This window comes from Triplophysa rosa, linkage group LG8 (assembly GCF_024868665.1).
Source record: "Triplophysa rosa linkage group LG8, Trosa_1v2, whole genome shotgun sequence".
Taxonomy (NCBI): Eukaryota; Metazoa; Chordata; class Actinopteri; order Cypriniformes; family Nemacheilidae; genus Triplophysa; species Triplophysa rosa.
In genome coordinates this window covers 14,059,705-14,082,757 of record NC_079897.1, presented here as the reverse complement: position 1 = coordinate 14,082,757, position 23,053 = coordinate 14,059,705, and the positions used below count along the sequence as shown (strand labels likewise).

The window sequence follows — 23,053 nt, the reverse complement described above, 5'->3', positions numbered from 1 at the left end:
CTGAATGTACAGACTGATGCGCATTTGGGTTTATGGCTGTAAATATGAATAAATCCTTTAGTTGCATCTTATCTCTACTGTGGTTTGTTTTCAGCGGGTGGGTGTGATCAAAGTTTGTGCGACTTCATGCGGTGCTGCGCAGATTGATCGACGTATGACATCAAGATACCGCGAGAGCGACTCGAAAGCAGTGCTCTAGAAGCGCTCTCGCGGCACTTAATGTCACATCCCGATCGGTCTGCGCTGCGCCGCATGAAGTCGCATACATCTCGAGACTCAGGTCTGTGTCATGTCGATGACGTGGAGGAACTAAAGTCGAGCCTTAAGTTTACGCCTCTCTGGCTCTTACACTTGAGGTGAGCACAAACCCAGCCGAGGTTTTAAAATCAGCTGTTTTTAATGGCTATCTAAAGTGCATCGCTGACGTTTCATTCGCTTTCCGGACAGCTGATCGACCGCGCAACTCTGTGAGTAACGTTACACACACTGTCAGTGAGCTTTCCAGGCCTGAAATACGGGATGTACCATATACACGTGTTTCACTAGTATTTAGACATTGGAAGGTGGCAGCACGAGTGTATTTGTTGGTTATTTGTTCGTAGAAATGTAACTAGGATCATGTGTATCATGTCTTTTGTATGTTTCCTTATTGGGCATGCGTGCTTAGCTCCGCCCAGTGATCTGTCAATCAGGCTCTTGTCAAACCCCGTTCACTGTCAGCACGGAGACGTGATTGCTTGTTTACATGTTTACTGTAATAAGTAATGCAGTTTTTTGAGTCACGTCCATATGTCACATCTATTTCTGGCTTAAGCATTAATGTGCTTGTGTCCTCTGACACTTTACCACACCTTTTCATGCAATGTTACTTTTCAGGTTTTCTCTCTCAGTGGTACATGTTTGATGCTAATTTAACTGGTTCATACCATGTAGCACATATTTATCAATATTACATACTTTGTGTATTAAACATTTGATGCAAATACTTCTGTTTGAACGTCCTTATACGGTGATTACTGTGAATTATAAGGTGACCTGCATGATTTCTACTTAAAAAAACATAATTACTGCACACATGTAAATAGGATGTTTTGTTGAGATTTTCAGTCTAAACAAAATGAAGGCTCAGTTACACCTCTTAAAACTTTTTTAAAAATAATTTAAATCCTAATAACGTGGAAATATTATGATTTGTAGATACATAACATAAGCAATTATGGATGCTGATGAGATTTTGATCTCCAGAACATGAAATGGGTGGTTTACTGGAACTGTTTTATCAGATCTGAAGGAAAATTTCCACCCTGTTGCCACTGGGAAGAAGTGTGAAATGCTTTATTTAGACATTTTTTAGCCCTTATCCCTCTTCGTCTGTATGTTACACAGGGATCAGGAAAAATGCAAAGTGGCTTGTCGTTTTCTGACAGTGATGTTTCGTTCACCCCTCTGGTGGTCCTCGAGCTGGCTGACGACACGAAAACAGAGGCCACCACTTGGTTACTAAACAGGATCAGAGGCAAACAGCAAAATGGAGGTGAGACCCCAGGCACGTTACATCCAGGGACAGAGGTTGACAGGAGCTGAATGGTTTGTGAAAATATCTACTCGCCTTCTGAGGTCGTCTGTGTTTGAAGTTCATTCATTTGTCCTTTGTGACTTTGTCAATGTGTGAAACAGTCCTTCACAGAGGTCGGGACACAGAATCTCACATTTTGCTTGTCGGAGAAGCATAAATGTTTCCTGTTTGTAGTTACTTTCTACTTATTCCTTTTAAAGATACCATGATAAAACACACAGTGAATGCATGTTTATTATTTGTCAGGACTTTGTGAAATACCCTCTTCCCGACACTTTGATTCCTCTTACAGGAGCTGAGTTGTTGGCGGAACAGGTCTTGTTTCCAGCTCAAGATGGTCAGAAGCCCAATCCAAACATCTTGGTGGTGGGCTCCACGTCACAGAGGCTCTTAAATGGAGCTGAAGACGTAGGGCTGTTTAAAGAATTTCAAGACGGCACGATGCGAGGGTTCACCTACGCCAACAGAGAAAGCTTCAAAGACTTTGAAGGTGAGATTCAGTTATGACTGAACGAAGAGTGTTTTGGTTTCTGGCTAAATTGTTAATTTCATAATATCTCGAAAAAGTCATTTTTTGTGAAATGCATTAGATCTTCCTATTAGCTTCTAACAGATAAAGGATTAGTAAGTATGGAGATGGTTCTCGCGGGGTATATAGTATTTTAAATGAATTCGGTAAGGCACTGAACACAGATGTGATTCTGACACTGTTGCATTGTGTTTTTTTGTGATTCTGTGCATTTAGGAGATGGCGAAGGGTTTCTCAGCGTTGCGGAGTGTCAATACATTGTCAAACATGAGCTGGACACACTCAGGGCAAAGAATGAAGATCATGTTCCAGGATATCCTAAACTTAAACTCTATCCTGGAAAATCAGTTAGTAAGTGTGTGCTTTCTTCTATCATAGTGTATAGCAACAGCTATACGTGAGCCATTTTTAGGTTGTTTTCCATTCATATAGACCCTGTGGCTTTATGGCGTACATGAATGGGACTGAAATAACCAGCATTGTGAGTTTGGGCATTTGACGTAGTGTCTCTATGAACCTTGACATACAGCCACGGAAAAAATGAAAAGACCATTCCATATTTTCATTTAATCAGCATTTCTAGATGTATTGTGGTCATTCCAGTCCAGTGTCTGTTGAATTTCAACCAAATCAAACCTCAGGAGTGACATAAAGTCATTCAACAGCAATGTAACAGAGTAACAGCATGACAAGACACATGAAAACTGTGAAAGAAATAGAGGTTGTCACATAAAGAAAATAGTTTTGAACTTTTACTAAATATTATGTATTTGTAGTATATGAGGTCTGAAAAAATACAGAGCATCTTTTCTGTTATTTTGACCTGTTTCTTCATTTTCTGCGATTAAATTCAAATCAAAACAATGTTTTTATTTGAAATTTGGAAGACATATTGTTAGTAGTTCACAGACTAAAACAAAAATGTGACCCTGGATCACAAAACCAGTCTTAAGTAGCACGGGAACATTTTTAGTAAAAGACAAAAATACATTGTGTGGGTCAAAATTATCGATTTTTCTTTTATGCCAAAAATCATTAGGATATTAAGTAAAGATCATGTTCCATGAAGATATTTTGTAAATTTCCTACCTTAAATATATAAAAACTTTATTTTTGTGAGTGGATGGTCTGCCACAGTGCCACTGATTAACAACTTCAAAGGCAATTTTCTCAATATTTTAATTTTTTTGCGCTCTCCTGAGTTTTAAACGGTTGTATCTCAGCCAGATATTGTCCTATTCTAACAACTCATATATCTATAGAAAGTTTATTTATTCAGCTTTCAGATTATGTAAAAATCTCAATTTAAAAAAATTGACCCATAAGACTGGTTTTGTTGTCCAGGGTCACAAATGATAAAACGGTCAGTTCTGGTCCTTGATTCTGATTGGCTGAGCGGAGTTCTAAGCCGTTATAAAATACCCCAATATATAACGGCTGACCGCACCACATAGCCTAAATATCATTTTATTTACTTTATTTTATGAAACCTTGCTAAGCATATGGAATAACCGTTTTATAAAAGCAATAAGCCCCACGAAGCAGTGGGTTACAGTGCATTTTATAACAGCTACGGGGTTTTAGGCACTCCGCTTCGCGTCGTGCAACAACGCCCTTAGCTGTTATAAAATGCACTGTAACCCACTGCTTCTTGGGGCTTATTGCTTTATTATGTTTTTACCTAAACCCAGACCTGTACATAGTAAATTCAGAAAAACATTAAAATTTTAAATGGTCTCTTAATTTTTTTCTGTGGCTGTATGCTCAAAATAAAAAAACGAAAGTACCCAATAGTATTATTACATTTACATTTAGTCATTTAGCAGACGCTTTTATCCAAAGCGACTTACAGAGAGTTCAGGGAGCAATAAGCGATATGTCATACAGGAGCGATAATACAATACAATAGGTGCTAACACAAAGTTACTAGTTTCAGCAAAAGCCAGACCAATACCTGTTGAGAGAAAGAGAGAGAGTTAGTTTTTTTTCTTTCTTTTTTTCTCATTTGTCTGTCACAGAAGAGATGGGTTTTAAGTAGTTTTTTGAATGTTGTGAGAGATGTGGTTGACCGGACTGAGTTAGGAAGAATGTTCCACCAGGAAGGAGTTGTGAATGAGAATGAGCAGGAAATTGCCTTATGGGAAGGCAATACAAGACGCAGCTGGTTTGCTGAACGCAGGGATCTTGATGGGGTGTAGGAGTGTAGGAGCGTGTGAAAGTATGCCGGTGCAGATCCAGTGATAGTCCTGTAGGCAAGCATTAGTGACTTGAATCTGATACGGGCTTCAACCGGTAGCCAGTGGAGAGAGATGAAAAGGGGCGTCACATTAGCCCTTTTGGGCTGTTGGAAGACGAGGCGTGCTGCTCTGTTCTGAACCAGCTGGAGTGGTTTGATAGCCTTTGCAGGAAGACCAGCAAGGAGAGCATTGCAGTAGTCCAACCTTGAGATTACCAGGGCCTGGACAAGGAGTTGTGCCGCATGCTCATTGAGATAGGGTCTAACCTTTCTAATGTTGAATAAGGCATATCGCCATGACCGCGTTGTCTTTGCAATGTGATCATTGAAGGACAGCTGTTCATCAAATATGATGTTCATTATTACTTCAAAGTAGCATTCAGCTGGTCATGAAATCCAAACATGACCCATACCCATGTAGCTTTTGTAATCATTGTGCCTGGGGGAGCGTGTACCAACCCAAACAAATGTTCCAGGCCCTGGGTTGACATTCCTGAGTCAGTCACTTTTCAAAATGTTTTTCAATAATAGCTTGATTTTGTATTCATGCTCATATGTTTTAAATGCTTTTTAATGCTATAGTTTGATTTATAAACTCTTTTCCAGTGCGGAGATTGCAGTCCAAAGGTGTCTTAATCCAGTATTTTCCTCTCCATGACAAAGAGGATCTTAAGAGACTCTCCTTCTCTTGGTACAAACAGATCAAACCGTCCTTCCAGCCACTGGGTGAGTCACTCTCTCTGTGTGCTGGCAGCATGAACTTTAAACCCAGCACTGGCTCCTATATTAGTTCTTTTGAGATCATTTACTGTAAGAAAAATTTCACAAAAACTGTAGCTATATATGGTGTGATGAATAGATACAGAATGTATCATATTTGCTGGATGTATGATAGAAGTCAATGATATATTAATTATATTAAATGTTCTCTTTGTACTCATGACGTAGATGACATCAGACGTTACTTCGGTGAGGGTCTGGCACTCTACTTTGGGTTTCTGGAGTATTTTACATTTGCCTTGGTACCCATGGCTGTCATCGGTATTCCATACTACCTCTTTGACTGGGAGGACTATGATAAGTATGTGCTGTTCGCTGTCTTCAACCTGGTGTGGTCTACAGTTTTCCTGGAGGTGTGGAAGAGATGCAGCGCTACGTTAGCGTACAGATGGGGCACGCTGTGTCGCAAGAAAGCGTTTGAAGAACCGAGGCCTGGATTCCACGGAGCACTGGGGTTTAATCCAGTCACAGGACGAGAGGAACCGGTCTACCCCAGCTCCAAGTACCTGTTTTGAAATTTTCATTTATGATTTAATTTAGTTCATTTGTATAATGATTTGTATAGTGCAGTTCATGATACATATTAGTTAAAAGCTGTGAAACCGAGAGAGTATAGATGAAGAAGAAACATTGGGCTAGCACATTTTTAAACAAACCGTATCATACAACGTATGCATAAACACACAAACAATCGTTGGTTCATTTGTTTTGTAGGCTTGCTTCATAAAATAATGGAGATTTATTTAATGCGCTGAGGTTTTTTGGTTGATAAATTAACTGATGAAGCGTAGAAGCACTTATATTAATTTAAGTCATTCAATATGAGCATGACACCCAAAAGATATTGCATCTGCTTACAAGTTTGTTTTGACAACATTTGTTTTTCCCCGACAGGCGGCAGTTGAGGATTTATCTGGTGTCGGTTCCTTTCGTGCTGCTGTGCTTGTATCTGTCTTTTTACGTGATGATGATCTACTTTGACATGGAGACATGGGCTATAAGCATATACAATGACAGTCCAACCTTTGCGACCGGTGTCCTGCTGTTTGTTCCCAGTATTATCTATGCTGTGGTCATCGAGATCATGAACTTATTGTACCGCTATGCAGCGGAGTTTCTCACACACTGGGGTATGAAGCATTACTTTATACTTCTTTCTCTCTGCTTTCGTCTTTTCACAGATTTATTTAAAGTGCTATTAGTTTATTGTCCAGGTTATAACTGTATCTTTACCAGCAAATCAACCTAAAAATCAAGGAATACTTCAAAATTTCTTCGACATTTAAAAAATGCTTGTACTGCGATTTTCTCACATCACAGCAAATAAATGAATCTTTTTGCCTGGTTTTTTATGTTATTTGCAGAAAACCACAGACTTGAGTCTTCCTTTCAGAATCATCTGGTGCTCAAGGTTTTGGTGGTACGTTTTAAAGTTTTCTTGGAGTGTTCTTGTGCCTTTTGTAGTCATTCAAAACCGTTTTTACTCTAAAATACTCCATAAATATACATATAATATATAAATGCAAACTCTATACAATGATTTTTAACAAAATTCTCATCTAAGAATTCCAATTAACATTTTATAAAAAAGTAAAGTTCTGGCAATAGGATAATTGTTTTTTCCTAATTGTTTTCTTGTTTCCAGTTTAACTTCGTAAACTGCTTTGCCTCTCTGTTCTATATTGCCTTCGTCATGCAAGACATGGTGCTTCTGAGACAGGTGAGTGTTCTGAGCTCAGCTGCTAAAGAACAAATGTAATAAAGCTGTGCATCTCTGAAGCTAGGCTCTGGGGATTTACTTTATTAAGGGCTTTATAAAAAGCAATGTCGTTTTGAGTTTTCAAATAGAAGTAATGTTGTATTTGGTCTGTCTGTGGACTCTTAGAGTCTGGCCACCCTGCTCATCACCTCTCAAATCCTCAACCAAGTGATGGAGGCCTTCCTGCCCTACTGGCTGCAGAAGAGGAGGAACAAGAAGGTCAATAAGAGAATGAGGAAGCTGATGGGAGATAAAGAGCTCCCCCTGCTGGAACAAGTTCAGCTGGAGACAGACATGAACACATATCTGGTATATCCTTTTTCAACTGAATGTATTGAAATTGATATAGTAGCATTTGGTTAAAAATGAATAAAAATAAATTAAAGAGGATGGGTTGTGGGTTGCAGGTTAAATAAACTATGAAGATGCACTGGGTTTTTAATAGTAATTTTTATAAAGTGTCTGTTAAGAGCAGAAAGGCTTATCTCTGAAATCATTTTGATCATCAGGGCACATTTGATGACTACCTTGAGCAGTTCCTGCTTTTTGGCTATGTGAGTCTGTTCTCCTGTGTGTACCCGCTGGCCGCTGTACTGGTGGTACTGAACAACGTTACTGAGGTTTATTCTGACGCCTTTAAAATGTGCCACGTCTTCAAGCGTCCCTTCTCAGAACCAGCTGCAAACATCGGGGTGTGGCAGGTGAGAAAACTTTATGAGAGAGTGTCGCATCCAGAATAGCTGATAAATGACTGACAAAAACTGACAAAAATAAAGAAAATTACGGTAACACTTTACAATAAGGTGCTATTTGTTAACAGTAGTAAATGCATTAGCTAACAATAAACAATTTAGTTTTTCAGCATTTATTAATCCTTGTTAATGTTAGTTAATGTCAATACAATTATTCATGTTAATTCATGGTGCATTAACTAATGTCAACAGACACAACGTTTGATGTTAAAATTAACATGAATTGACATTAATAAATGCTATAGAAGAATTGATCATTGTAAGATCATATTAGCTAATTCATTAAATAATTGTTAACAAATAGCACCTTATTGTAAAGTGTAACCAAATTTACAGTGCAATGAAAACAGATAAATACAAGATGTAAATAAAAAAATGCCTAGTTGAATAAAAATAAGACTATAATCGGTCATCTGGAAGTTTGTGTTACAAAAAGAAAAAGAAAAACAACACATTTAAGTTAATTGTCATTTCATGTCATTGTCAGAATAAAAAATTGGCATTTTACACATCTCTTGCAGAAGTCATAATGAACATTTACATTTAGTCATTTAGCAGTGAACTGTGATATTAACTTATACGTGTACACAGAATACATTTTAAGCAGTTAATTTTAATTATTATTTATCATTTGTTTATTAAAAGCTCTTTAGGATTATAACAAACATACAGTCAAGTTTACAAATGTTTACTGTATTTTCACCTAAAAAACTGTATTCAGCATTACAATTCTTTGTCAATCTGACTTCCAGCTGGCGTTTGAAACCATGAGCATTATAGCCGTAGTGACCAACTGTGCCTTAATCGGTTTGTCCCCGCAAGTGCAAGCGTACTTCCCCGAATCAGAGACTCAGCTCATCCTCACTGTTGTGGCTATAGAGGTAAACATTTTTTCTCCTTAAATCATGATCTCTAACCCCCTGTTGCAATGCCCTAAATGCTCCATTAGATGGCATCAGTAACCTTTTTTGCTCCCTGTGTACACATCATGTGAATGTTAAAGGGTGCTAGCCTTCGCTGTAGCCCTCGTTTCTTGAACCTCCATCCTGGTGGTTTGGATAATGCCGGAAATAGAGTGTGCTGGACCTTGTCAGTTTGTGTAACAGCGTAGAACCTTGAAAATTCACCACCGTGACGCTTCAGTCCATACGTGTTAGCTTCAGAAATAAACAGAAGGTTCAGTGAAGGATAAGCTATGCTGCCGGCCTCAGGAGATTCACTCAAAATAACTGACCCGAAGCACATACACGGAGATGCACAGACACAAACGCATCAGAGACTTGAGTTTTTGGGAGGGGAAATAATAGAAGTGCAGATCCTGGGTGTGAATCTGGAGGGGATATGGGGAGAATGTCATTGTGCCACGTCTTGTTTTTTGGCTAATTAAACTTCACAGTAATCGCTGGAGTTGTAATTAGGCCACATTGATTTCATTGTACCGTGACAGAATTTTAAATAAAACCTGTGGGAATATAAAAAGAGTCTTTTAAACCTCAAAAGCAGAAGCTGCGGTTGTTCAGGTCTGCGTGTGACTGTTGTTTTGTTCCGCAAGATTACTTCCTGTGGAAGAAATGTTAGAGATGCACTGATGTAACCACTGCTCGTATTTATTTGTGTGCTTTTTACTTATTGAAAACCATCAGCATATCAGCTATAGCATATAACAAGGCAGGTTTAACAAACAATAACTTTGGTGGGAAGAAAGCAGTCAATCCTTTTCTAAAGTATACAGTAGCTGATATATAAAGCAAAAGAACTGCAAGCCTTGTTTGTCAATGAGTTTATTAAAGAAATGTAATGTTCTATAATAAGTCGAATATTATAGATTTCCTGTAGCTCAGTGGTTAGAGCGTGGCGCTAACAACGCCAAGGTTATGGGTTCGATCCCAGGGATTGCACATAATTAGAAACAAATGTATAGAATAATGCAATGTAAGTCAAAGCCTCTGCCAAATGCGTAAATGTAAATATGAGTTCATGTTACCTTACTACTTTGTGGTTCTCTTTATGAATTCAATCCATGTTAAAGGGTGTCATATGACACGGCTAAAACGAATATTATCGTTTGTTTTAGATGTAATGCAATGTGTATACACGATTTGACGTTCAAAAATGCTGTATTTTCCACATACCGTACATGTTATGTGGCCCCACCTCTCTGAAACGTGCTGATTTTTTACAAAGCTCATCGCTGTGAAAAGCGAGGTGTGCTATGATTGGCCAGTTAACCAGTGCGTAGTGATTGGTCGAATACTGCAAGCGTTTCAGGCAGGTCTGGGTGAGCGTTCGCTTTTAGATAGAATGCATCTTTTGTTCCGACACTGTAATTTTTGCAATTTTGCGTGTCTAATACATGCATGTGCAGCTAATAACACACCAAAGACACAGAAAAACACGTATTCACGCCATATGACCCCTTTAAATGATTTGATCAAGCAGCACTACTGCAGTAGCTAGCATACTTTAATGCATGTGTCTCTGAATACTGCTGATTTTAAACATGATCCAAACAGGGATCTACGAATTTCAATGACAAAAGTTCACATGAATGAACAAATATTGATATCAGAAGTGGTCAGTAGTCGATGTTGATGCATCCATAAACATAATGTACCTGATGGACAGAAATCTAATTTCTAGATGGTTTGTGGTCATTCCAGTCCAGTGTCTGCTGAATTTCAACAAAATCAAACCTCAGGAGTGACATAAAGTCGATGTGAAAAACTGCCAGCAGACTGACAACTAAAATACATGTACAAACATTACTGTTGTGTTGCTTAAAAGTGAATATGAACTTGTTTTCTTTGCAGTATTTGAGGTCTGAAAAAATACAGAACATCTTTGTTATTTTGCCATGTTTCTCCAGTTTTCATTTTCTGCAAATAAATGCAAATAGAAACAATATTTTTATTTGAAATTTGGGAGAAATGTTGTTAGTTATTCACAGAATAAAACAAAAATAATCATTTTACCCCAACAACATAAAATAATAAATTCAGAAAAACGAAAATGGTCTTAATTTTTTCCGCAACTGTTAAATATGTATATATTAAGAGAATAAAAGAAAAACTAAAGGTATCTATACACCTTTTTAATTATTGTTTTTAATTATGTAATATGTATTCAATTCTATTTTTATTCTTAATTATTATTTTATGTAATAATTCATTATGAATATTTTTAGATTTCTTTTTGTCACGTACCTTAAAAATGTCCATTTGGAAATGTCCTGTTGCCCAGATGATGTGTTTTTCTATATTTTTCTTAAAAAAAAACAATGATATCTGACAAAAGGTCAAATTGACCCCAAACATATATTACTATTTGATAAAACCTTTTTAATATTTGTTTAAGACAACCTATAGAACATTTACAGTTATAAGTTTTTCATTACTTTTAGCAAATTATTTGGTTATTTCTGTATTTAGTTGCTTCTCTGAACATCACATTCTTACTTCAGTAAATGTAAATGAAACCCTTATTTCAATTCTTTTATCACTTTAATAATTTCGGGATAATGGAAAGGAACATTTAAGCTAAAAAAGTTTACTTCATTATTCATTATTACAATTATATATGATCATTTTCAGACTTTAATCACTGGGATAATAGTGACCCCAAACAGCGAGGAAATAAAGCAAATCTTAACAGAACACAAGGGTTAAACCTCATGCACATTGCATGTGATTTCAGTCTTAATTCAGATTGATATGATTGAGTTTGCTGGTTGGTGTGAATTGATTTGTTTATGATGACTGGTACAGCATGGTTGTGTTGGGCATACTGGAGGACACTGGTTTTGTTCACAACAGGTCACCTCAGTGCTACAGAATAGCTTGTTTGAGGGTGAGCGTGTATGTTGTCAGACATACTGTATCTCTGACGTGTCCACATTTTTTCTGAAAACTCTCATGTTCCTTTGAGTCATTGATAGCTTAAAGAGTAACTATTACAATGTCCTTAAAATGACATTTCATGCAGTGTGTAATGTTGCTGTGTGTGAATGTAAGCATTCTGCCAAGTTGTAAAGCCGAAAGTGAACGAATAACTAGTTATTGGCTTGGGAAACTTGGGAGTCGACTCTGAATCACGCGAACGAGTCATCTGACGTTCTAATTTCAGTCCCGGGTCAGATTTGCATCACTCCGTGTAATGCCTGCCTACCTTCCATTTGCTACACTGCACGCGGTAGACCAGTCACAGCGGTAGACCAATCACTGCTAACTAGACCATCTGACCAATCAGATCAGAGTTGGCTGACAGAAAACGGGATTAGACGAATGAATTGCCGAACGAATCATTTGAGAGTCTGTCAAGAAGTGAGGTAATATTAACTACCTATTATTAGAAAATGAAAGTGTTTTTACTCCATGTATGTACGTAAACTTGTTGTTGAACACTCCATAAACCAAAGATCCCTTTCTGTCGGTCTCTCGACGTTGTGTCGAACCGACAGATGGGGTTCGTCCTTGAGAACCAATCGCTTCCGACTTCTTAGAAAAGGCCAATGAAAATTGGCGAATGAAATTTGCATGCCGGACTCCGCCCCCGGATATCCGGGTATAAAAGGGAGACGGCGTGCCTCATTGATTCACCTTTTGTTCTTCGGAGCCTTCGCTCATGATCAACAGACTTCGCTACAAGACTGCCGGCTCTACGACGTGGTGCAGCGGACTGTCCCTTCCTGCAGCGACTTCCCCTGGGCGTCTCGGCGGTTCCAGAAGTGTTCGAGTTTTTTCTCTAAAAGAGCAAATTTCTCCAGCGTGGCATGTCCCGCTGTTCTCGTGGGTGCAACACACTCATCGAGGAGGGGGACGGACACAATGTCTGCTTCCAGTACGCTGGGGCAGATGTTGTGGATACGTCCTGCCCGCACTGCGGGCGGTTGACGATTCAGACGTTGCGTCACGGGTGGCTGTGTTCCCACGGGACTCAGCCACCACCTCGTCTGCTTCCCGTTCCGTGACGGCAGGACTACGGCCCTGCCGCCCGCTACGGCGAGCAGCAAGGGTGATATGAGGATTACTGTGAGCGCTAATCCGTCAGCCACTGGCTCGCGGACCGTTCGCACCTCGCCTTGCTCGTCTGACCGTTCCCCATAAGACGGTCCGCCGTCTTATTCCTCAATCACGTATCGGACACGGTACGTGATGATGAGATGTCTGTTGCAGCATCGGAGGGTGACTTACTGGCATCAGACTCCGACGATTCCTTGAAGCTCCCTCCCTCGGGGGGTCGAGATCAGGAAGAAGCGGATGTCGAAATGTCAGCCATGCTTTCCCGGGCCGCCGGCATTGGGTTGCGGTGCGCCGCACTGCCTCTCCCAACGCTCGCGGCTGGATACACGGTACCTCGGGCTTGAGAGCGGCTCCAAGCCGCACTCGCCCTCAGTGCCGTGTTCCCCCGGAAGTGCATGAGGAACCTAGTACGACCTGGAACGCCCCCTTCGGCGCGTACACGTCAACTAGTTCCATCACCCTTTCTTCCCTCGATGGTGGGGCAGCTAGAGGATACGTCGATGTCCCCCAGGGGCTCGACCTAGACTCCCGTCCAAAGCACGTAGGCTTTTCGGCATCTGAGGTGTCGAGAGCTTACTCTGCTGCGGGCCAAGCTGTCCCCTCTCTCCACGCTATGGCCTTCCTGCAGGCCAATGCACGGAGAGAGCTCCACGAGGGTAAGACCGACCCAGCGCTTATGCAGGAACTCCGCGCCTTCACCGACCTCGCTCTCGGGCGAGCAAGGTGATCGCGCGGGCCCTGGGTCGGGCGATGTCCACACTTATGGTCCAGGAGAGACACCTCTGGCTGAACCTTGCACAGGTGAGTAACTCTGAGAAAGTCCGCTTTCTCGATGCACCCATCTCGCAAGGGGGGGCTGTTTGGTGATACTGTCGGGTTCGACAGTTAGGGAGCAGACAGAGGATATCACGTATGTCCTCCCCAGCCGCGACTCGACCGCCCTCTGGCCGCCGAGATCCCATGCACCGTCTGCTTCCCAGCAGCCCTGGTCCTCTTCGAGACATCGAAGAGGAGACCACCACCCCATCAGCAGCCGCGGCGAAAGCCAATGCGGCCCTCATGGGAAGACCCCAGGGAGTTCGAGAATACCTTTCTAAAAGTTTTCTCCCTCTCTGGGCGTTTATCACAGCCGCTCTCACCCTCTACACGACGGTGTTCGGCAACTCGACGTTGCGGCAAGACCCAATGTCGAGGATAATCATCAGCCTAAGCACTCTCATTCGACGGTGCTTTGTGCCACATCATCGTCTGGGTATTATCACAGCCGCTCTCACCCTCTACACGACGGTGTTCGGCAACTCGACGTTGCGGCAAGACCCAATGTCAAGGATAATCATCAGCCTAAGCACTCTCATTCGATGGTGCGTTGTGCTACATCTTCGCCAGACAGGTAAAACTGCAGAGCCGATCTCCTCCCCGGGGGTCCCCCCCACGGCGAGGGATCCGTACTGCCAGCCATCGAACCACCCCCGGGAGGTCGATGAAGCAGAACGTACCCCTAGCCTCCCTGTCGGTCCCTGGGAGCCTGACAAGAGCTTCCCAAACCGTCACGGTGACTACGGGATACGGTCCGTCTCGGCTACGCGATCCAACTCCCCGGACGCCCGCCCAAGTTTCGGGGCATCCTCTTAACCTCAGCAGAGGCAAGGATGCCCCGTGCTTCGGGCCGAGGTCGCCACCCCTCTGGTGAGGAAGCGATCGTGCTCGTCCCTCTAGCCGAGATGTTCAACGGGTTTTACAGCCCGTACTTCATCGTCCCCAAAAGAGCGGGGGTCGCTAGATCTGCGTACCCTGAACAGGCACCTACTCAAGCTGCCGTTCAGGATGCTCACGCAGAAGCGCATCCTGGCATCTATCAGATGTCAAGATGGATTCATGGCAATCGACCTGAAGGACGCTTACTCTCATGTCTCAATTCTCCCTCGTCATCGCCCGTTCCTACGGTTCGCTTTCGAGGGTCAGGCATATTAGTACAGAGTCCTCCCCTTCGGTCTGTCCCTGTCCCCACGAGTCTTCACGAAGATCGTGGAAGCCGCCCTCACTCCCCTCAGGGAGAGAGGTGTGCGGGTACTAAACTATCTCGACGACTGGCTCATTTGACACACTCGTGAGATCTGTTATGTACACACAGGGACCTAGTGCTTCGGCACCTAGATCGATTGGGACCACAGGTCAACCGAAAAAGAGCAAGCTCTCCTCTGTGCGGAGCATCCTCTTTTTTGGTATGGAACTCAACTCTGTCTCCATTACAGCGCGACTGCGCTCAGTCAGTGTTGAACTGCCTGGAATATTTCAAGCAGTCAGCGGGAGGAGGGTCCTGGGTACATGGCATCCTCGACGGTGGTGATACCCCTCAGGTTGATGCACATAAGACCGCTCCAACACTGGCTACAGAGTCGAGTTCCCTGGAGAGCGTGGCACACCGGCAGCAGGCGGATGGTTTTTACGCTTGATTTTTACTTTGATACGCTTGAGGTGATTACGCTTTTCTGCCGACGCACCCTAACCCCTTGGTCTTCAATGACCTTTTCTACGGCGGGGATCCCTCTCGGGCAGGCGAGACTCGTCAGGGTCGACAGACGCCTCCCTGCAGGGTTGGGGTGCCGTGTGCAACGGGCACGCAGTGTCGGGGCGATGGACGGGCCCCCGCCTGCGCAGGCATATCAATTGCCTAGAGTTGTTGAATGTGCTACCCACACTGAAGGGGTTACAACCTCTCGTGCAGAACAAGCACGTGCTGGTCCAGCGGACTGCACAACTGCCGTAGTGTTTTTAACCGCCAGGGTGGCGTTCGCTTATGGCAGCTAACACGACTCGCCCGACGCCTCCTCCTGTGGAGTCCGCAGGGCCACACATATCCCAGGTGACCTGAACCAGACAGCCGATGTGCTCTCTCGTCAGTTGACGCCTCGCGGAGAGTGGCGACTCCACCCCCGCATAGCCAGCTCATTGGGGACAGTCTGGGCGGGCTCAGGTAGACCCCTTCGCCTCCCTGGACACCACCCATTGCCGCTAAGGTACTCCCTGCCTCGGCACGGAGGCTCTAGCGCACAGCTGGCCGTGGGACAAGCGGAAGTATGTCTTTCCCCCAGTGAGCCTCATTGCACAGAACCTGTGCAAGGTCAGGGAAGAGGAGCATCAAGTGTACTAGTTGCGCCATACTGGCCCAACCGGACTTGGTTCTCGGAGCTAATGCTCTTGACGACAGCTCCCCCCTGGCCGTTTCCCCTGACGAAGGACCTGCTTTCCCAGGGGAAGGGCACTTTATGGCATCACGGGCTAGACCTCTGGATCCTCCATGTCTGGCCCCTGGACGGAACGAGGAGATCCTGAGTGGCCTAACCCCTGCGGCGGTTAAGACCACTACTCAGGCTAGGGCCCTGGCCACTAGGTGATGATTACTCGAGAATAATCTCTCCCCTTCCACACTGAACGTGTATGTAGCCGCTGTTGCCGCTCATCAAGACCCAGTTGCTGGTAGTCTCTAGGACAGCACAACCTGATCATTTGGTTCCTAGGGGCGCGGGAAGGTCACCCACGCTCCGTACCCTCTTACGACCTTGATGTGGTCCTGGAGCCCCTCGGAGATGCCGCTCTTTCTCACTTGATGAAGACGGCTCTCGGGAGGACGCTCAAGAGGGTAGCGGTCCTACAAGCATTCTCCGTGTCCACAGATTGCCTAGAACTCGGGCCCGGTTATTCTCACGCTATCCTGAGACCCCGGCCCGGCTACGTGCCCAAAGTTCCCACCACTCCCCCGAGACACCAGGTGGTGAACTTACAGGCGCTCCCCACCGGGGAGGAAGACCCAACCCCATCCGTGTTGTGTCCAGTACGCGCATTGCGCCTCTGCTTGGACCGCACGCAGAGCCGCAGAAGCTCTGAGCAGCTCTTTGTCTGTTTTGGAGATCAGCAGGGAGGGCTGTCTCAAACAGAGATTGGCGCATTGGATCATGGACGCCGTCACTATGGCGTACCTGTCCTAGATCGCCTACGCCCACTGGGTGAGAGCTCTCTCCACACGGAGTACAGCCTCCTCGTGGGCACTGGCTCGAGGCGCCTCTCTGGCAGACATCTTCAGAGCTGCTGGTTGGGCTACACCCATCACCTTTGCGAGGTCCTACAGCCTTCGCGTAAAACCGGTCGGCTCGAGTCTTGCGGGCATGAGGCAAGACCGACGACCGGTAGGGTGTACGCCTATGACAGTACCTGACCCTAAGGGGATCACCGTACTACTAGCCTCCCTTCTTCCCCCACTGGGGAAGAATCGGTAACTTGGTTTGAATCGGTAACAAGTCAGAAGGGAGAAGTTCTGATCATCTGACTGTGGTGAAAGCGCTTCATTCATTGCAACTGCATTGAAAAGAGAGCTATTGGTGCATTTAGCAAAACCTTTTTCTGTGACAGACGAAATAAAGTCATAGGAGATGTTTAAGACTAAATGCATTGGAAGAATTCAATCGGTAACAAAGCGGTGTCAGAATATGAGTCAGAATTGTTCAATAGCTAACGATTCTCATCTTCATAGAAGTTCTTCATTATTAACACACTGCACAAATGTATGTGCACATTTTCGAGTCTGTTAAATAGAGCTCAGTTATGCAACGCGCTTTTCAAGGCTGTCTTTATATTTTGTATTGACTCGGTTAGTTCATTAAGTGAAGTGAGCATGGATTGGTGTTGGGGGGGAAGTGTCTGGTTCTTGATCTGCAGGATGTGTGCTGTATGGAATGCTTTCAGAATCCGTAATGCAATATCACACGGTTTGATCCATGACTATATCATCTATAACAACAGAGAAGAAAACAGGGAATTGAATAGTTTACATTATTACAGCGTTGCATTGCGTGCATTGATCTTATGGGAAGATCTCGGATTAAAATGTCTATATTTATAGTTGGAAATGTTGAAGAGTTTGATATTCAGTTTATTGTAGTATTATATAGTCACCTAGTGCTAAAATGGGCATTTGTTGTGTAAATGGGCGAAGGATCCAAATCCATAAATAATCCTAATACAGAAATAATATGTGTCCTCACAGGTCATTTTATGAAGATAAATAATGCAAATCTCTCTCTGTCTCTCTCCCTCTTTCTTATCTCTCTCCTTGCCTTTGTGTGCACTGTCATGGGCTCCCGGTGAAATGAATCAGAAAACTTTGTGAATGTGTGTGCGAGTGTGTCATTGCTGGTATTTCTCAGAGCCGCGACTGCCCCTATTTTTGGGCCATTCGATACTCAGGTAATTACACGATGACATGCCTCAGAGAGCAGTAACCAGGCAACAGTGTAGCCACGGTGACAGCCTGACAGGAGACGGCGGAGGATCGGGTAGAACTGAAAAGCTTGATGGCAGAGACCTCTGAAAGTGAGAGTAATGCATACAGACGGACACAGGAAATGATGCTAAACAATGATTTTGCAAATATTTATCAATTTTATTTAGCAGCTTGAAACTTAAAGGAGTCATATTGCACGGCTAAAACGAATATTATTGTTTGTTTTAGATGTAACGCAATGTGTATACACCATTTAAAGTTTAAAAAACGTTGTATTTTCCACATACCGTGCATGTTTGTATCTCCTCTTTGCCCCGCCTCTCTGAAACGCACTGATTTTTTGCAAAGCTCATCACTCTGAAAAGCGAGGTGTGCTATGATTGGCCAGTTCACCAGTGCGTAGTGATTGGTCAAATACTGCAAGCATTTCACGGAAATGTAACGCCTCGTACCATATTCAGAACATCAGGTTCCAAATCAATTTTACTGAAAGACGATACAATGAGATTTACAATTATGCCCACCTTAACTACGTGTAGATTTGGGCGGTCTTAGTCAAATCATGTTACGAAGTTACGTAGATTCGCCGGGGTGTGGTTGCACGCCTGAGGCGTTTCAGGCAAGTCTGGTTGAGCATTCGCTTTTAGATAGAATACATCTTTTGTTCCCACACTTTCATTTGTGCAATTTTACATGACTAATACATGCATTGGCGACTTATAACACACCAAAAACACAGAAAAACACGTACTTCCGCCATATGACCCCTTTAAAATGATTCACTGAACTCCGTGATCAAGTTTAACAGCTAAACGTGGTAAAACGGCTAAAATAAGTTCATTGTGGAATAAGCCTTTATTAGTTACAAAACCCAGCACTACTTGCATTGTGTTACAGGACGCAGGTGTTAAACACAATCTTATCAGATAGATGTTTGTTGACGTTTATCAGTCATCTTGTGGGTTGTACTCAAGCACATTTCTACCATTTTAAGGAGCTGACTCTGTTGGTGTAGTGTTGTAGATGTCTGTTGCATCCTCCACAACATAGTGGCATACTGGCAAGATGATGATGCTCTCACAATCTGAAATTGTGTGACTTTATCTGAGAATCTGTCTCAACCAAGCTTCGGCGATATCTAGAACTGCTTTATTTAGGATAATTGCGAAGAGCGAATACATTTTTCATATAATCTATTTTGAAGCCGTCAGTGACTAAATTAGCAGTTCTTCACAATGTGAGTGTGTTTGTGTTCACAGTTTGAGTTTATGTCAACAGGCAGAAAGGCTCTAAAAGGACTGTTTAACTGAGTCTATGTGCTCTTGCATGACTCTCTAACCATGTCTGACATGCTGCAAGATCAGATGTGTCCTTGCTCTCTCTCTCTCTCTCTCTCTCTCTCTCTCTCTCTCTCTGATGATAGCTAGCTTGAAATCGCTCTGACACCTCCCTGACACGCTTTTTCATTCAGTTCACTGGTCACACATGCATGTATTATAAAATTGCAAAAATTAAAGTGTCGGAACTAGGGATGTTAATGATTAATCGATGATCGATTAATTGTCGATAACAGTTTACTCGAAATAACTTAAGGATGATCAAGTTCAAGGTCATGCACGTGTGTGCGGCTCGTGCACAAAACACCTACAGCAGAATCATGGAAAACCACAATGGCTGTCCACTTATTACATTACTTGGCTACCGACACACCTTCGTTTTACATTTTTATAGAAATAAAAGAAAGTTAATTTGGACAATGGATGCAAGAGTTCGTGAGGCTCACGTCTGTCAGCCGTGAGGCGCGAGGATTGACAGGTCACGGTGGAGGAGACCTTTTGTTAATTAAAGTTTCATTTCTTCGTTTAATATAAGTAGCGGTCGTTCGTTCGCTAGAAATATATTAGGCTAACTAATGCTGATTTCAACAACTTGAAACATTAAAATGTCAATTTCACTGCAACTACAAGTTTGGCCTTAGCATATGACTGGTATCCTTTTCCATACCTAAAGCCTGTATTTTCCTCCTAAGAACTTCAAATAGGGTCGTCACCTGTAAATAAATGTAAATCGCACAGATGTTTTTTTTTGTTTGTTTTAAAACGCGCTGTAATTCCTTAGTTAGACTACCTTAGTTGATTTTATTTATTGATGCAAATGCAATACAAAGCTAAACAAGACAGACACTGACCATAAAACGACAACGAAAACAATATTTATATGCAGTGGTGATCAGCAGGACTAGTAATTCTTCCTCACGGTCACGTATAAACAGGACAACAGGTACAATGGCTCCGTCTTTGTTTTTAGGATCAATTAACAGTCGGCATGGAGGTATCAAGCCTGTTTACTGTCTTTATAATCAACATTATAAACAATAAAGCCAGATATTCTTGTCAGATCTGGTTTTGTTTCCGGGAATTAGAGAGGCGCGTTTTCTCCGCTGTCGGCTTGTTAACCGTCGGCTTGTTGAACAGACTTTCACCAGAGTAAAATAGACCATATAGGCTATATGCTTGTTTTTCTTATCAAGAACATGTGAAACAAAATAAGCAAGATAACCATATATCAAGGACTGTCAATATACGTTGCGTTTTGTTTTGTGTGTTTGGTTTTTGTATGATTTCGCGCAGGTTTAAATGCAGTTTTTTTATGTATTTTTCTATTTTTTTCCAAGGTTGCTAATCTTTTCAATATTATATCAACAGGATATAATATTAGTGTGTTATGAATATTTAATTATAATTATAAGCTTGATGTGAAATTGTGACTAAATAAAAACGTAACAAATTTTGTATTTTTAAACTTAATTTAAATAAACGAATATTCGTTTTTTAAGAATATTCAAATATGAAATTATTGAAAAATGCCCATCCCTAGTGTCCATGCACATTCAGAAACAAATCAACCTATTTTCTCACGCAGACGCATGCAATTATATGAATTCGCTTATATGCAATTGCCAGAGTGCACATCTGAGGCGGCGACACGTTGTATATTGGTCCATATGTTAATTATTAAATACATATATTTTTGTGATATATTACCAATCACACCGATTCATTTTAACAATGCTACAAGGCTTTTATTTATATTTAGAAACCTTTTTATTCAGGTGAGGAAGCTGGCGTTTTGCATAGCATTTGCGCGCCCTCATGCCTTTATGCAACTGCAGAGGCATATTGCAGTATTAATGTTAACGAGTAATCGATTAATTGATCATTAATTTAAATTAAGATCGATTATGGGAATTTGTCTAAATTGACATCCCTAGTCGGAACAAAAGATGCATTCTATCTAAAAGCGAATGCTCACCCAGACCAGCCTGAAACGCCTCGTGTAACCACACCCCCACAAATCTACGTCAGTTTCTGGTATGATTTGACTAAGACCGCCCAAATGTATACGCAAGTAAGGTGGGCGTACCTGTCAGCGCAATTGCTTCGGAACCTGATGTTCCAAATATGGTAAGAGGCGTCACATTTCCGTCACACTCTTGCAGTATTCGACCAATCACTACGCACTGTTTAACTGGCCAATCATAGCACACCTCGTTTTTCACAGCCATGAGCTTTGTAAGGCCCGATTCACATTTCGCGTCTAAAACCGCGCTGAAAACGTGAGCTGCGCTACTTTCTCTCTTCAAATGACCTGCGGGGCGCACGGCACTCCGAAAAGTTTAACTATTTCCATCTCGATGCGGCGCCGACGCGCCTAGAAAAATGTGCGCGCCACGACCGCGTCGCCCACTATTTACGAGCGCCTGCCGCGTGTTTACATTTAAGTTAACGAATATGCGCGCGGCAAAGACGCGAAATGTGAATCGGGCCTAAAAAATCTGCGCGCTTCAGAGAGGTGGGGCAAAGAGGAGATACAAACATGCACGGAATGTGGAAAATGCAGCGTTTTTGAACCTTAAATCGTGTATACACATTGCATTACATCTAAAACAAACCATACTATTCGTTTTAGCCGTGTCATATGACCCCTTTAAAATGCATATTATATTTATACTTGCTTATATCTGACAAATCACCCCTTATCTAACATCACCCCTTATAAAAAATATTCTGGTTTTGCCTGGTAACATAGAAACATGCGTTTTCTGTAAAGCTGCTTTGATTCCATTAACATTGCTTTTATTAGGATGGTCTTCTTTGTTTGTACTCTTTAGACTTAATTTTCCTCTTTTGTGTTTTCTTTTTAATGTAAAGCTGCTTTGAAGCAATGCAACATTATAAAAAGTGCTATAAAAAGAAACTTGAATTGAATTCAAACAATTTCCATTGTGAAAAGCCCTATTTAAAGAATTGTGAATTGAATTAAAATTACACACAGTTGTAACTGTGTACATACTACATACTGTATGTATTATGCAATTTCTGCAGGCAAGTGAAGAGAAAATAATCTGTTATATTCTTAAATGTGTTTAAGCAAGAGATTTCAGAGACAAAGAAAGTTCATTTTGATCCACAGCAGTTCACCTCAGGTTTTTTTTGCACTACAGCTTTGTGCTGTGTCTGATGCTCTAGTCTAGACTATATCCTCAGATCTCACAGAGACATTTTTGGATCTAGGTTACACGGGTCTTTAATAATTACTGTACTTGTGTCTAGCGCAGCATGAGGCAGAGTTTATATAGTTCATTTGTAAAAATTTTACTCACTGCTTTCCGCCTGGGTATTAAACTAATCCAGAATATAGAAATAAAATAATCTATGTCGTATTTGCAGTGGGGAGGAAACATTCAAACCGGTTAACTGGAATGAAATTATGGTAAATGAGTTATAAGTGAGTAAAACAGAATGTGTGTTTGTGTCAAACTGATGGATAATGTAAATTACTGTAAACTATATCCATGCTTGGGCAAATTGCAGCTTTTTAAACAGGTTCCCTTTCAGTTTTATGAATTTGAGTTGGTAACTCCGAACAGGATGGAGCAGTGGAATGGCAGGAATTAGGAATTTACTGAATTGTTACTGTTACACAACAGAGGATTTTCATGTATAGTCCAAGTTTAGTGACGATCGAAATAATTGCATTATTGATTTGGACGAGCACAAAGCAACTTTTGATTTGATTTTGTGACGAAATGCACGAAATGTCTATCACATGCAGTTTGCATAAA

At 42.2% G+C, this 23,053-nt stretch overlaps 1 protein-coding gene across 2 annotated transcripts in view; it reads left to right on the top strand.

Annotated features, from left to right (window-relative positions):
- Positions 1-243: 243 nt before the first annotated feature.
- The window catches only part of ano10a (anoctamin 10a), a 30,972-nt gene continuing 8,162 nt past the window's right edge, over positions 244-23,053 (top strand). The window contains exons 1-12 of one of the 2 annotated variants that reach the window (XM_057340084.1): positions 244-356; positions 1,387-1,534; positions 1,869-2,066; positions 2,322-2,456; positions 4,948-5,067; positions 5,290-5,623; positions 6,016-6,251; positions 6,486-6,541; positions 6,767-6,841; positions 7,007-7,189; positions 7,390-7,581; positions 8,385-8,513. In XM_057340084.1, the coding sequence (XP_057196067.1) occupies positions 1,399-1,534; positions 1,869-2,066; positions 2,322-2,456; positions 4,948-5,067; positions 5,290-5,623; positions 6,016-6,251; positions 6,486-6,541; positions 6,767-6,841; positions 7,007-7,189; positions 7,390-7,581; positions 8,385-8,513 (1,794 nt within the window). In that variant the 5' untranslated portion in view covers positions 244-356; positions 1,387-1,398. Of the gene's footprint in view, positions 468-1,386; positions 1,535-1,868; positions 2,067-2,321; positions 2,457-4,947; positions 5,068-5,289; positions 5,624-6,015; positions 6,252-6,485; positions 6,542-6,766; positions 6,842-7,006; positions 7,190-7,389; positions 7,582-8,384; positions 8,514-23,053 lie in introns of both variants that reach the window. The other variant, XM_057340083.1, reaches the window with a different exon arrangement.